This window comes from Ranitomeya imitator, chromosome 3 (assembly GCF_032444005.1).
Source record: "Ranitomeya imitator isolate aRanImi1 chromosome 3, aRanImi1.pri, whole genome shotgun sequence".
Lineage (NCBI taxonomy): Eukaryota > Metazoa > Chordata > Amphibia > Anura > Dendrobatidae > Ranitomeya > Ranitomeya imitator.
The window spans coordinates 501,344,215-501,357,464 of record NC_091284.1 but is presented as its reverse complement, the minus strand read 5'-3'; the positions used below and the strand labels follow the sequence as shown (position 1 = coordinate 501,357,464).

The 13,250-nt window shown below is 42.7% G+C and overlaps 1 protein-coding gene across 1 annotated transcript in view; it reads left to right on the top strand.

The window, feature by feature from the left end:
* The window catches only part of DMD (dystrophin), a 4,179,683-nt gene that overhangs the window by 1,192,787 nt on the left and 2,973,646 nt on the right, over positions 1-13,250 (top strand). Inside the window, exon 11 of the mRNA XM_069757653.1 lies at positions 3,006-3,187. Within this exon, the coding sequence (XP_069613754.1) occupies positions 3,006-3,187 (182 nt within the window). The remainder of the gene's footprint in view (positions 1-3,005; positions 3,188-13,250) is intronic.

Genomic DNA, 13,250 nt, shown 5'->3' with positions numbered 1-13,250 from the left:
GCACACAAGCCCAGAGGCCAATATTAATCTCCCTTTTTTTCTGGGAGAATTTATAAAACCAAAAAAATATTTAAATAGGCTTTCTATGGCCCACTATTTGTGAGAGAGATGGCACGCTCAGGACTGGCACAGATGGCACGCTCACAACTGGCACACAAGCCCAGAGGCCAATATTAATCTCCCTTTTTTCAGGGAAAATTGATAAAACAAAAAAAAAAATTAAATAGGCTTTCTATGGCCCACTATTTGTGAGAGAGATGGCACGCTCAGGGCTGGCTGGCACAGATGGCACGCTCAGGACTGGCACACAAGCCCAGAGGCCAATATTAATCTCCCTTTTTTTCTGGGAGAATTTATAAAACCAAAAAAATATTTAAATAGGCTTTCTATGGCCCACTATTTGTGAGAGAGATGGCACGCTCAGGACTGGCACAGATGGCACGCTCACAACTGGCACACAAGCCCAGAGGCCAATATTAATCTCCCTTTTTTCAGGGAAAATTTATAAAACAAAAAAAAAAATTAAATAGGCTTTCTATGGCCCACTATTTGTGAGAGAGATGGCACGCTCAGGGCTGGCACAGATGGCACGCTCAGGACTGGCACACAAGCCCAGAGGCCAATATTAATCTCCCTTTTTTTCAGGGAGAATTTATAAAACCAAAAAAAAAAATAAATAGGCTTTCTATGGCCCACTATTTGTGAGAGAGATGGCACACTCAGGACTGGCACACAAGCCCAAAGGCCAATATTAATCTCCCACTGTATTTTTATCAGGGAGAATTTATACACCCCACAAAAAAAAATACAGAAAAATGAAAAGGCTTTCTATGGCCCACTATGTGAGAGAGATGGCACACACAGGGATGGCACTCTAGCAGAAATGCCAAATTGCCAATCTTAATCTCCCACCAAAAAAAAACAAAAAAAAAAAACAGGGAATGTCCTACAATTACTATCTCCCTGCCTGCAGTAATCTCAGCCAGGTATGGCAGGCAGCTACTATCTCCCTGCCTGCAGTAATCTCAGCCAGGTATGGCAGGCAGCAATAAGGAGTGGACTGATGCACAAATGAAATAAAAAGTGTGGACAAACAAAAAAGATAGCTGTGCAGAAAGGAAGGAACAAGAGGATTTGTGCTTTGAAAAAAGCAGTTGGTTTGCACAGCGGCGTACACACAGCAATGCAGCTATCAGGGAGCCTTCTAGGGCAGCCCAATGAGCTACAGCGCTGAGGGGAAAAAAAAAAAAAAAAAAACTTCCACTGTCCCTGCACACCGAGGGTGGTGTTGGACAGTGCAAATCGCTGCAGCACAAGCGGTTTTGTGGTTAATGGACCCTGCCTAACGCTATCCCTGCTTCTGACAAAGCGGCAGCAACCTCTCCCTAAGCTCAGATCAGCAGCAGTAAGATGGCGGTCGGCGGGAACGCCTCTTTATAGCCCCTGTGACGTCGCAGACAGCAAGCCAATCACTGCAATGCCCTTCTCTAAGATGGTGGGGACCAGGACCTATGTCATCACGCTGCCCACACTCTGCGTTTACCTTCATTGGCTGAGAAATGGCGCTTTTCGCGTCATTGAAACGCGACTTTGGCGCGAAAGTCGCGTACCGCATGGCCGACCCCGCACAGGGGTCGGATCGGGTTTCATGAAACCCCGACTTAGCCAAAAGTCGGCGACTTTTGAAAATGTTCGACCCGTTTCGCTCAACCCTAGCAGTTACCAGTGTGAGACAAGTAACTAACATAGAACAGGACGATTGAAATTTAACTTATTGCAAACATATCTTTGCCTCTCTATGAGCTCTGCTGTATTTCAGCAATATTGCAATCCTTTCTCCCTATGAGATCGAAACTGAAGCTGAAATGAACCTGCAGATTTGTCAGTTATAATCACACACAGCTCTGCAGTGATCAGGAGAGCAGAGAGACTTTGGCCATTACACTTTTCATTGGTAACTCCTTCTATTTAAAATAAGCTGTGAAGGCAGCGTTATCTTCCAAGCAGGGTCCTCCCAACAGCTTGGAAGAGGTCATTTATATTAAGTGACCATGGATATGAGTGACATGATTTACAAGAAAGGCATTACCGCCAATTCTTTGCAAATCTTAGCGGTGATGCCAGACTTAGCAAGCTGTTACAACTGGCTCTCATAGCTGATTATGTTTTAAATTACCACAGCCTCCCTAGACATGTGCATTGCACCGATAAAGCTAGACTACATACTCCCGGATTACTGCGCATTGTCAGAGAGGCAGAGATTTGCAACAGAGCCAATCAGAAGTGATTCCACTCTTGCAAAACATGTTTATCACACTGACAGAGTTGTGATAACATGATTAGTCAAATAACTGGTCTGGGAAAAACAATACCCAACTAATTAACATATATCCACAACAGTTGCAAAATAGTTTTAGCATATGCATTATGCAGTAATCAATAAGATAATAAAGATAATTCAAATGACCTGTTTGGAAGATTTTCTAGGTGGTCTTTACAGTACTGAGGATTAACATGAACTAAAGAACCTGAACAGCGGGTACTATTAATTCACAATTCCTTAATAGGGTATATGAATTTTTTTTCTAATAGGAAAATCCTTTTAAAGAATGTTTCATTACAATGGCCTCTTATCTTAATATTGAAATTAAATATTAAACTATTTTTTACCAGCAACATAAGCAATTTTAAGCTAGCTTTGTTCATATTAATGCATGTGTGATATTTGTGCTGTAACACCTAATTACTTTCCTATTTTGTATCTCATTTTGAAACAGCAAATTCATACAAACATATGTTGTAAAAGAAAATAAAAATGTATTACTACATTATCTTGTTCTATGAAACAGATTCCACTAGACATTAGTTTTCTGCTATTCCTTAGTCCTTTAGCAATTTAGCACCTTTGGTAGGTTTAAATCAGCTTTATATCCTTGCATATAATTATTTTGAGATAAAATTTAACTACTCTCAATTCCCGCTGTAAAGTTTTGCTTCGTTTCTAGGGCTTTATGATGGAATTAACATCTCACCAGGGAAATGTTGGAGGAGTTTTGCAAGCTGGAAGTCAACTATTGTCTACTGGGAAACTTTCTGATGATGAAGAAAATGAAATTCAGGAACAGTTGAATCTCCTCAATTCACGTTGGGAAAGTCTCAGGTTGGCAAGCATGGAAAGGCAGAGCAAGTGAGTAGTTACTTGGTGTTATTCCATAAAGTCCATCATTTTTTTCTTCCTTTCTTGATACATAAAATATATTATTTTAGTCTAGTGAAAGGCTTATCAATGTTTACTGGCGCATCCATCTGGATTAGTTGTTCATACAAGAGACAGGTGGTTTTCGAAGAGCGAATTACGAATTTGCTTCCAAAAGTATGCACAAAAGAAATAAGTAGGAAATGATACTTGTATGCCGCTTGGGTGTAGTGCCAGGGTTACTGAGCATGTAGAGTTGGCAAAAGCTTTGAGGACTGACATATGGTAACTACCAAGCATGATGGTCTCGTTAACAGGAAAACTTGCTCATGCCTTCCCTGTGAAGAAAAAAAAGAAAAAACACATGTACTATAGAAAATATCCTTTCTAGAAGGTGTAATGTAAAGAATAAATAAAGTGGGCGGTAATCCTGCAGTTTGTATAACACTATAACAGTACTTGATAAGATGTAGAAAGAATTGACAGTATCAATTCTGTTATAGAAACACACTTTGTAAATTTAACCCAATTAGTGACGGAGCCAAATTTTTTAAATCTGACCAGTGTCACTTTATGTGGTAATAACTCTGGAACGCTTCAACAAATCCCAGTTATTTTGAGACTGTTTTTTCGTGACACATTCTACTTGATGTTTTGTGTTTATTTATAAAAAATATCAGAAATTTGAGAAAAATGTTAAAAAGTTAGCAATTTTCACACTTTGAATGATTATCTCCTTAATCCAGAAAGTCATATCACATCAAAACATTAATAAATAACATTTCCCTCATGTCCGCTTTACATCAGCACCATTTGTAAAATGATCTTTTATTTTATTAGCATTTTAGGAGTTTTTAAAATGTAGCAGTAGTTTTTCATTTTTTCAAGGAAATTTTCAAAATTTACTTTCTTAGGGACGTTTTCATGTTTGAAGTGACTTTATGGGTCCCATATATTGGGAAACCCCAAAAGTTATACCATTTTGAAAACAGCACCCCCAGACATATTGGAAACTGCTGTCAGGTAGTTTATAAACCCTTCAGGTGCTTTTCAGGAATTAATGCAAAGTGGCATGACAGAAATGAAAATGTGTATTTTTACCACCTAAACGCCTCTAACTTCTGAAAAGAATACTACAGCCGTCAGGCTCTGAGGCCGCTATTTGGTCGTGAATTGCCATGGCAAACATCAGGACCACAAAATCGTGATCTGAGGGCACCAAATCGGATAAAGAGGAAACCCCCACACTCTGTTAACCATTTATAATGATGTAGTCACTATTGACAGCAGCATCTAAGGGGTTAAACCAGTAGTGTAGCTACTGGGGGGGCAGAGGGTGCCTTTGCCCCGGGCCCAGTCACCTGAAGGGGCTCACTGGGAGATCCACTGCCGAGTCTGAGGTGTCAGGGAGAGAGCAGCACAATGCCGGCTGCAGAGCCTCCGTGCAGAGTGCAATGTGGTCTCACCCCAGGAATCTCTTCCTGGCTGGCAGCATCTACAGTTACTTTCTGGCTGTGCAGTGTGCACGCTTGGATTGGATGAGGCACGCTGGGTCCTAGTGCCTTCCTTGCATCTATCTGGACACTTCCTGGTTCTCCTCACTGTCTGCCTGCCTGAAAACTTCATCAGTAAGTGGGGATGGAATTTATTAGAGTAATTCGATTTAGGCATATCATGGTCACTGTGGGGGTGAATGTGAGAGGATTGTGGTATTGTAGGGGCTGAAGTGAGAGAGGACAGGGCACTGTGGGGTAAATGTGAAACAATGGGGGTTATTGTGGGTGCACAGGTGGACAGGGCACTGTGGGGGTGAATGATAGAGGATGGTGGTATTGTGGGAGGGGGACAGGGTACTGGAGGTGAATGGGAGAGTTTGAGGGTATTGTGAGGGCTGACGTGGGTGAGTGGGCACTGGGGCGCTGATTATTATTATACTGTTTAATGTTATGAGATATTCACTCCATCATATGTGAGGGTATGTGTCTTCGAGGTGAATTGGCAGCACTTTGGACGCAGCAGATACCCCGCTCCGCCCAAAGCGCTGCCCCCTGTTGTACATGCGGTGATTCCGCATATATTCATTGAACACAGGTGGAATCACCGCATCCTATTCATAGACTGTTTTATTTATCTTGTGGAGACGGATCATCTCCACAAGATAAATAGAAATGCTGCTGTCTAGAAAGACGCGCCACATGTCCGGTTACGCAGGTCTGCCACTTGCGTTTATGTACGCATAGTGTAGATGGGATTTCATAAAATCCCCTCCACTGTGCTGTAACATCTGGAAGCTGCGATATCGACGCTGCGGATGTACATAGCATCCAATCCCCAGCAAAAATCCAAGCAATACGCCCCTTGGAAACATACCCTAAAAGTTGCTGTCTTAGGGGCTGGAGATGGGGAGGTCGGGGGCTTTTTATTATTGTGAGCTGGATCTTTTATAAGTATTAGTAAAACAAGCACAGCAAAGAAGGTTAATATTACTATAACAAGGATAAGTATTAACATAAGGGCTCAGACAGACACTATATAAGTCATGCGACGATCGCATTGCAATACTCGGACTGGCCCTGACACCTCTCCTGACATAAGCTTGACAGCATGATAAATTACTATGCAACTGTCAGCCTGAGGTCAGGAGAGCCGGCGGTCAGTCCGAGGATTGCGATTTGATCCTCACATGAGAAATACGTCCGTCTGTCTGCCCCCTAACAAGTATAACAATACAGTAACCATGGGCTGCATTCTATGTTATAAGAATAAATTGCTTATAATTAAATTATTAAAGGGAACCTGTCACCCCCCCAGGGCCTATTAAGGTAATAGAGCCAGCAACCTTCAGCAGCACTAAGGCTGCATTCTGTGAAGTTGGCTCTTATGTTTTTGATCCCTAATAACGCTGAAATATTCACTTTTATAAATTGCGTGCCATACCTGTATTGAGTCTGGGGGGTACGTCTTTTGTCCCCGGACACAACCGCCTCCCAGCCGTCCATCATCCCACCGGGCACCGATGCCTGGGCTGGGCTCTCATTTTTCAGGCATGCGCCATGTGCGCTGCCCTGGAACTCACATCAGCTGATGTACTGATATCGCGCCTGCGTGTAGTGGAGGCCCGAGATCCCGCCCCGCAGTGTGTTATGATTTATTCACACTGCGGGGCTGTGCGCAGGTGTGATCTACTTACATCACTTGATATAAGTTCCAGGGCAGCGCGCACCGCGCATGACCGAGAAATATTTGCAGAGTGCCAGTGACGGCACAAGACAGAAAGGAGGTGGTGCTCGGTGGGATGATGAATGGGTGCAAAGCGGCCGAGTCAGGGGGAGAAAGCGTACCCCCCGGACTCAATACAGGTATGGTGCACAATTTATAAAAGTGAATATTTCAGCGTTATTAGGGACAAAAAACATAAGAGCCACCTTCACAGAATGCAGCCTTAGTGATGAAGAAGGTGGCTCTTTTACCTTAATAGGCCCTGGGGTGGTGACAGGTTCCCTTTAAGTTATTAAAGGCTTGGGATAATTGTCTGCAGTCACTCTACAGACTGTCAAATCATGATGGGGTGCACCTGCCGTCATGAGACCCCAAGACCACTGGTGTGATCAGGTGGTCATGTGACCACGTTTGCTATTTGCACGTGTTGACTAGACAAGTTTGACTTCTCTCAATAGAAGAAAATCATCACATGACCTCCTGCTCTCATCAGCGATCCTGGGGCCATTATCACTGTACATAGGGGGACTCCTAAATATTAAGTAGGCACTTACGAAGCATTGAAGTATAACTACTGGGTGGCAGATAGTGCTGTACCGGCTGTCAGTCTGTCCTGGGGCATCAGTTACAGCCACCACTCTTCTATACACAGAGCGGTGACTGAAAAATGTTAAAGTAATAGTATACACAGTTTGTCAGTCTGGGCCAGGTGGAAAAGATGGAAAAAGTGAATGGCTCCACTGGAAAAAAACGTCCTCTGTAAGTCACCATCTATAACTGTACTGTGATCTCTCTATGTCATGCAGGACTGGTATCTACCACTATATGGTATTACCGTAAGGTGGTAATATCAGTGCTGGTTATTGTATAGAGATTTATTTGCAATAACAGTGCGGTCATCTTCTGAGGTTCCCCTATACCCACCGTAGTTACAATCATGGTTACCTGGTTAAGAGCCACAGGTGGACATAGACAGAAAAGGGTCCATGTGCAAGAACAATATATGGGCCCTTTGCAGCCCAAGAACTTCTAAAAATACAAAATTGCATCTTATTTAGAGGTAGAAATGGGCCCCCATAACTCTTGAGCCCATGTGCTGCCGCATAGTTTGCACTAATGATATGTCCGCCTGTTAGGGGCCTACTCACATGTTTCGCCCCCCCCCTGAGCTGAACCCCTAGCTACGCCTCTGGGTTAAACAGATATAGATGGTGCAAACACTGATCTGGCTGATACAGCAAGTTGTTAGCTATAGTGAACAGCCGACAGCTGCTGGATTGTCTCCTGTATGTGGAGGCTATTCTCTTATATCTCAGGTCAGTTATAAGACGTATTGGCGGTCATTAAGGGGTTAAATCTCTTCTCATATAGAACACCAATGAATCTTCACATACGGCCAATAGAGTAAAATATAATCTTTATTAATAATACTAAAAGACAAATCTATCAGTAACAGGTACAAAATCACAGGATATGTCATCTACAGTGGATCGTCAGGTACTGGACTTATGTGATATTCGTCGCTGTTGGCTCCTTTGAATCTACCCTCTGTCGTGCGGTTGTGTGTCCATGCACTGTTTGCACTATATGTGTTGTATATACTCTTTCTTACAAATAAATATATGTATTTATGTTTTCTTGCATATTATATTATATGGATATTATATGTGTCCATATATTTATATATATACTTTTGTGTTTTGTTGTATATGCCTTAATACTCTTCCTTTATAGGTTTTGTTCCCATCCTATTGCACTTACGCACTTTAGTCACTTTACGCACTTTTTACGTTGCTTATTACGGCTCATGAGTAACCGCGGTTTTATTGTTGCGCATTGGTGTCTCGTTTGGGTCATGCGCTTTTTAACCCAGCATGTAGTAGTTCTAAGGAGTCGCATTAACTGAACATAGGGCGCGCACCGGATATGACATCATCGGTTGCTTTACCCTATGATTTCTGCGCGACTGGGATGCTGTAGTACGTGGGCATTTCCGGTCATGCGCAGTCTCGCCGATGGTGTGTAGTCACTAGGTGTCGCGTACTGTTGACTATGGAGGGCGCACCGGATATGACGTTGGCGTCCCATCTTTGTTGCTACTCGGTGGCCGCATTTCTGGGCGGTTGTGATAGTGGCATGTAATTACGCTATAGCGGCGACCAACTTCCGGTATCCTGGCGTCCCATGTGTACATGTGCGTTCTTTGCACAACAGGTATCTATTATCCATTTGATTAGGACGCTTGTCTCATTGGTTCATAGGGAATATATTACCATAGCTGGCCAGTACCCAACCACCCCTGGACGAAGCATTTCCTTGCGAAACGCGCGTCGGGTGTGGTGGGTCCCCAGGAGTGCTCCTTGGTAAATATGTTACAACATTGATTGTTTCTACACTTGTATTTTATGTCTTGTGCCTTTATGTGCATGACTACACAGCTGTTAGACATGGTATTTGCGTTAAGTGTCACATTACACTTTCTGTGAGTTATTACTATATACCCTGTTCTGCTTAATTTGGAGTCATTACCTGGGGTTTCCCACCTACTGTTACCTGTGCCTGTGATTTTGTACCTGTTACTGATAGATTTGTCTTTTAGTATTATTAATAAAGATTATATTTTACTCTATTGGCCGTATGTGAAGATTCATTGGTGTTCTATTTGGTATATTGCTTCATGGCCTTGTGTATGGGATATACTTAGGTGTGTTGCTCTTCTCATATAATCTAAATTTATCCCATTATGTTTTAATATAACTGTGCATGTTTCATGTATCTTCAGCCTTAAAAGATTATTTCTACAACAATTATATACCGTATATACTCGAGTATAAGCCGACCCGATTATAAGCCGAGACCCCTAATTTTACCACAAAAAACTGGGAAAACTTAATGACTCGAGTATAAGCCTAGGGTGGAAAATGCAGCAGCTATCAGTAAATGTCAAAAATAAAAATAGGTACCAATAAAAGTAAAATTAATTGAGACATCAGTAGGTTAAGTGTTCTTGAATATCCATATTGAATCATGAGCCCCATATAATGCTCCATAAAGTTTATGATGGGCCCCATAAGATGCTCCATATTAAAATATGCCCCATATAATGCTGCACAAATGTTGATATGACTCCATAAGATGCTCCATACAGACATTTGCCCCATATAACGCTGCACAAATGCTGAATATGGCCCCATAAGGTGCTCCATACAGACATTTGCCCCATATAATGCTGCACAAATACTGATTATGGCCCCATAAGATACTCTATAGAGACATTTGCCCCATACAATGCTGCACAAATGCTGTTTATGGCCCCATAAGATGCTCCATAGAGATATTTGCCCCATATAATGCTGCACATGGCCCCATAAGATGTTCCATAGAAATATTTGCCCCATATAATGCTGCACATGGCTCCATAAGATGCTCCATAGAAATATTTGCCCCATATAACACTGCACATGGCCCCATAAGATGCTCCAGATATATTTGCCCCCATATAATGCTGCACATGACCCCATAAGATGCTCCATTGAAATATTTGCCTCATATAACGCTGCACATGGCTGTTGTGAATTCTGCTCTTGGGTTCCCTCCAGTGGTTGTAGGTGGGAATGCAGTTGTCTCTGAGTCGCAGTCCTGGCCAGGTGTATCTGCTGATTGCAGTTCTGACTGGGATATTTAGGTGTGCAGGATTCATTAGTCCTTGCCAGTTGTCAATGTTTCTTCTGAAGTGTTGGATCACTTTCTGGCTTCTCCTGCTTAGCTGCCAATTCAGCAAAGATAAGTGTCTGGTTTTTCTTTCTGTGGCACACATGCAGTGTGCTTATATTATGTGCTATTCATTTGTTTTTCTCTTGTCCAGCTTAGACTGTGTCAGTGTTTTCTCAGTCTTGTTGGATTCTCTGGAGATGCAGATATATGCTCCACATCTTTAGTTAGATGGTGGAGTTTTTGTATTTTCTGCTGTGGATATTTTTGGAAGGATTTTTAATACTGACCGCTTAGTATCCTGTCCTATCCTTTCCTATGTAGCTAGTGTGTGCCTCATTTGCTAAATCCTGTTTCCTGCTTGCGTGTGTCTTTTCCTCTACTACTCAGTCAATATTTGTGGGGGGCTGCCTATCCTTTGGGGTTCTGCTCTGAGGCAAGGTAGATATTCCTATTTCCATCTATAGGGGTATTTAGTCCTCCGGCTGTGTCGAGGTGTCTAGGTTTTGTTAGGCACACCCCACGGCTTCTTCTAGTTGCGGTGATAAGATCAGGGTTTGCGGTCAGTATAGTTACCACCTACTCCAGTGAAAGTTTTCATGCTGCTCCAAGGTCACCTGATCATAACAGTACAACTCTCCCATAATGAGTTAAATGCATCTCAGAAGAATGGAAGAAAGGTCTTGAGTCATTTTTTTTTCTTCAGTCTACTTTGTCTTCTCCTCCCTATTTATCTCTGGGTGGCTGAAGAGCCTTGTGCTAGCATGAATGTTCAGGAATTAGCTTCTCGTGTAGACCAGCTTGCTGCTATGGTACAGGGTATTTCTGATTATATTGTTCAGACTCCGGTTTTAGAACCGAAGATTCCTACTCCTGATTAGTTTTTTGGTGACAGGTCCAAATTTTTTAGTTTTAAAAACAACTGTAAACTGTTTTTGCTTTGAGACCTCGATCTTCCGGTGATTCCATTCAGCAGGTAAAAATTGTTATCTCCCTGCTACGTGGCGACCCGCAGGATTGGGCATTTTCCCTGGAATCTGGGAATCCGGCTTTGCTTGATGTAGACTCCTTTTTTCAGGCTTTGGGATTGTTATATGATGAGCCTAATTCTGTGGATCAAGCTGAGAAGACCTTGTTAGCCCTATCTCAGGGTCAAGAGGCGGCAGAATTGTATTGTCAGAAATTCAGAAAATGGTCGGTGTTGACTAAATGGAATAATGATGCTTTGGCGGCAATTTTCAGAAAGGGTCTTTCTGAATCCGTTAAAGATGTTATGGTGGGGTTTCCCACGCCTTCCAGTCTGAGTGATCCTATGTCTCTGGCCATTCAGATTGACTGGCGCTTGCGGGAGCGTAGAACTGTGCGCGCTGTGGCATTATCCTCAGAGCAAATTCCTGAGCCTATGCAGTGTGATAGGATTCTGTCTAGAATGGAATGACAAGGTATCAGACGTCAGAATAGGTTGTGTTATTATTGTGGTGACGCTTCTCATGTCATTTCTGTCTGCCCTAAGCGGACAAAGAGGATCGCCAGTTCAATTACCATCAGTACTGTACAACCTAAATTTTTATTATCTGTGTCCTTGATCTGCTCATTGTCATCATTTTCTGTCATGGCGTTTGTGGATTCAGGCGCCGCCTTGAACTTAATGGACTTTGAGTTTGCCAAGCGTTGTGGTTTTCCCTTGCAGCCTTTGCAGAACCCTATTCCTTTAAGGGGCATTAATGCTACATCCTTTGCTAAAAATAAGCCCCAGTTTTGTGGTGACCATGCGCATGGCGCCAGTCCATCAGGAAGATTGTTGATTTCTGGTGTTGCATAATTTGCATGATGCTATCGTGCTGGCTTTTCCGTGGTTGCAGGTACATAATCCTGTGTTGGATTGGAAGTCCATGTCTGTGACTGGTTGGGGTTGTCAGGGGGTTCATAATGATGTTCCTTTGATGTCAATCTCCTCTTCTTCCTCTTCTAAAATTCCAGAGTTTTTGTCTGATTTTCAGGATGTATTCGATGAGCCCAAGTCCAGTTTCCTTCCACCGCACAGGGACTGCGATTGTGCAATTGACTTGATTCCAGGCTGTAAGTTTCCTAAGGGTCGACTTTTCAACCTGTCTGTGCCTGAACATACCGCCATGCGGAGCTATATTAAGGAGTCTTTGGAGAACGGGCATATTCGACCATCTTCTTCACCGTTGGGAGCGGGGTTGTTTTTTGTTGCTAAAAAAGATGGTTCCTTGAGACCCTGTATTGATTATCGCCTCTTGAATAAGATCATGGTCAAATTTCAATAACCTTTACCTTTGCTTTCCGATTTGTTTGCTAGGATTAAGGGAGCTAGTTGGTTTACTAAGATTGACCTTCGGGGGGCATATAATCTTGTATTAAGCAGGGTGATAAATGGAAAACTGCGTTTAACACGCCTGAAGGCCATTTTGAATACCTTGTGATGCCATTTGGACTCTCTAATGCTCCATCTGTTTTTCAGTCCTTCATGCATGATATCTTCCGGACTTATCTTGATAAATTCTTGATTGTATATTTGGACGATATTTTGATTTTTTCCGATGATTGGGAGTCTCATGTGCAACAGGTCAGGATGGTATTTCAGATCCTTCGTGACAATGCTTTGTTTGTGAAAGGGTCTAAGTGACTCTTTGGGGTGCAGAAGGTTTCTTTTTTGGGCTTTATTTTTTCTCCCTCGTCTATAGAGATGGATCCGGTTAAGGTTCAGGCCATTCATGATTGGATTCAGCCCACATCCGTGAAGAGCCTTCAGAAATTTTTGGGTTTTGCAAATTTTTATCGCCGTTTCATTGCTAATTTTTCCAGTGTGGTTAAACCCTTGACCGATTTGACGAAGAAAGGCGCTGATGTGGCGAATTGGTCCTCTGCGGCTGTCTCTGCCTTTCAGGAGCTTAAACATCGATTTACTTCTGCTCCGGTGTTGCGCCAACTGGATGTTTCTCTTCCGTTTCAGGTTGAGGTTGTTGCTTCTGAGATTGGGGCAGGGGCCGTTTTGTCTCAGAGGGATCCTGTTGGTTCCTTGATGAAACCGTGTGCCTTCTTTTCCTGTAAGTTTTTGCCTGCTGAACGCAATTTTGATGTCGGCAATCGGGAGTTGTTG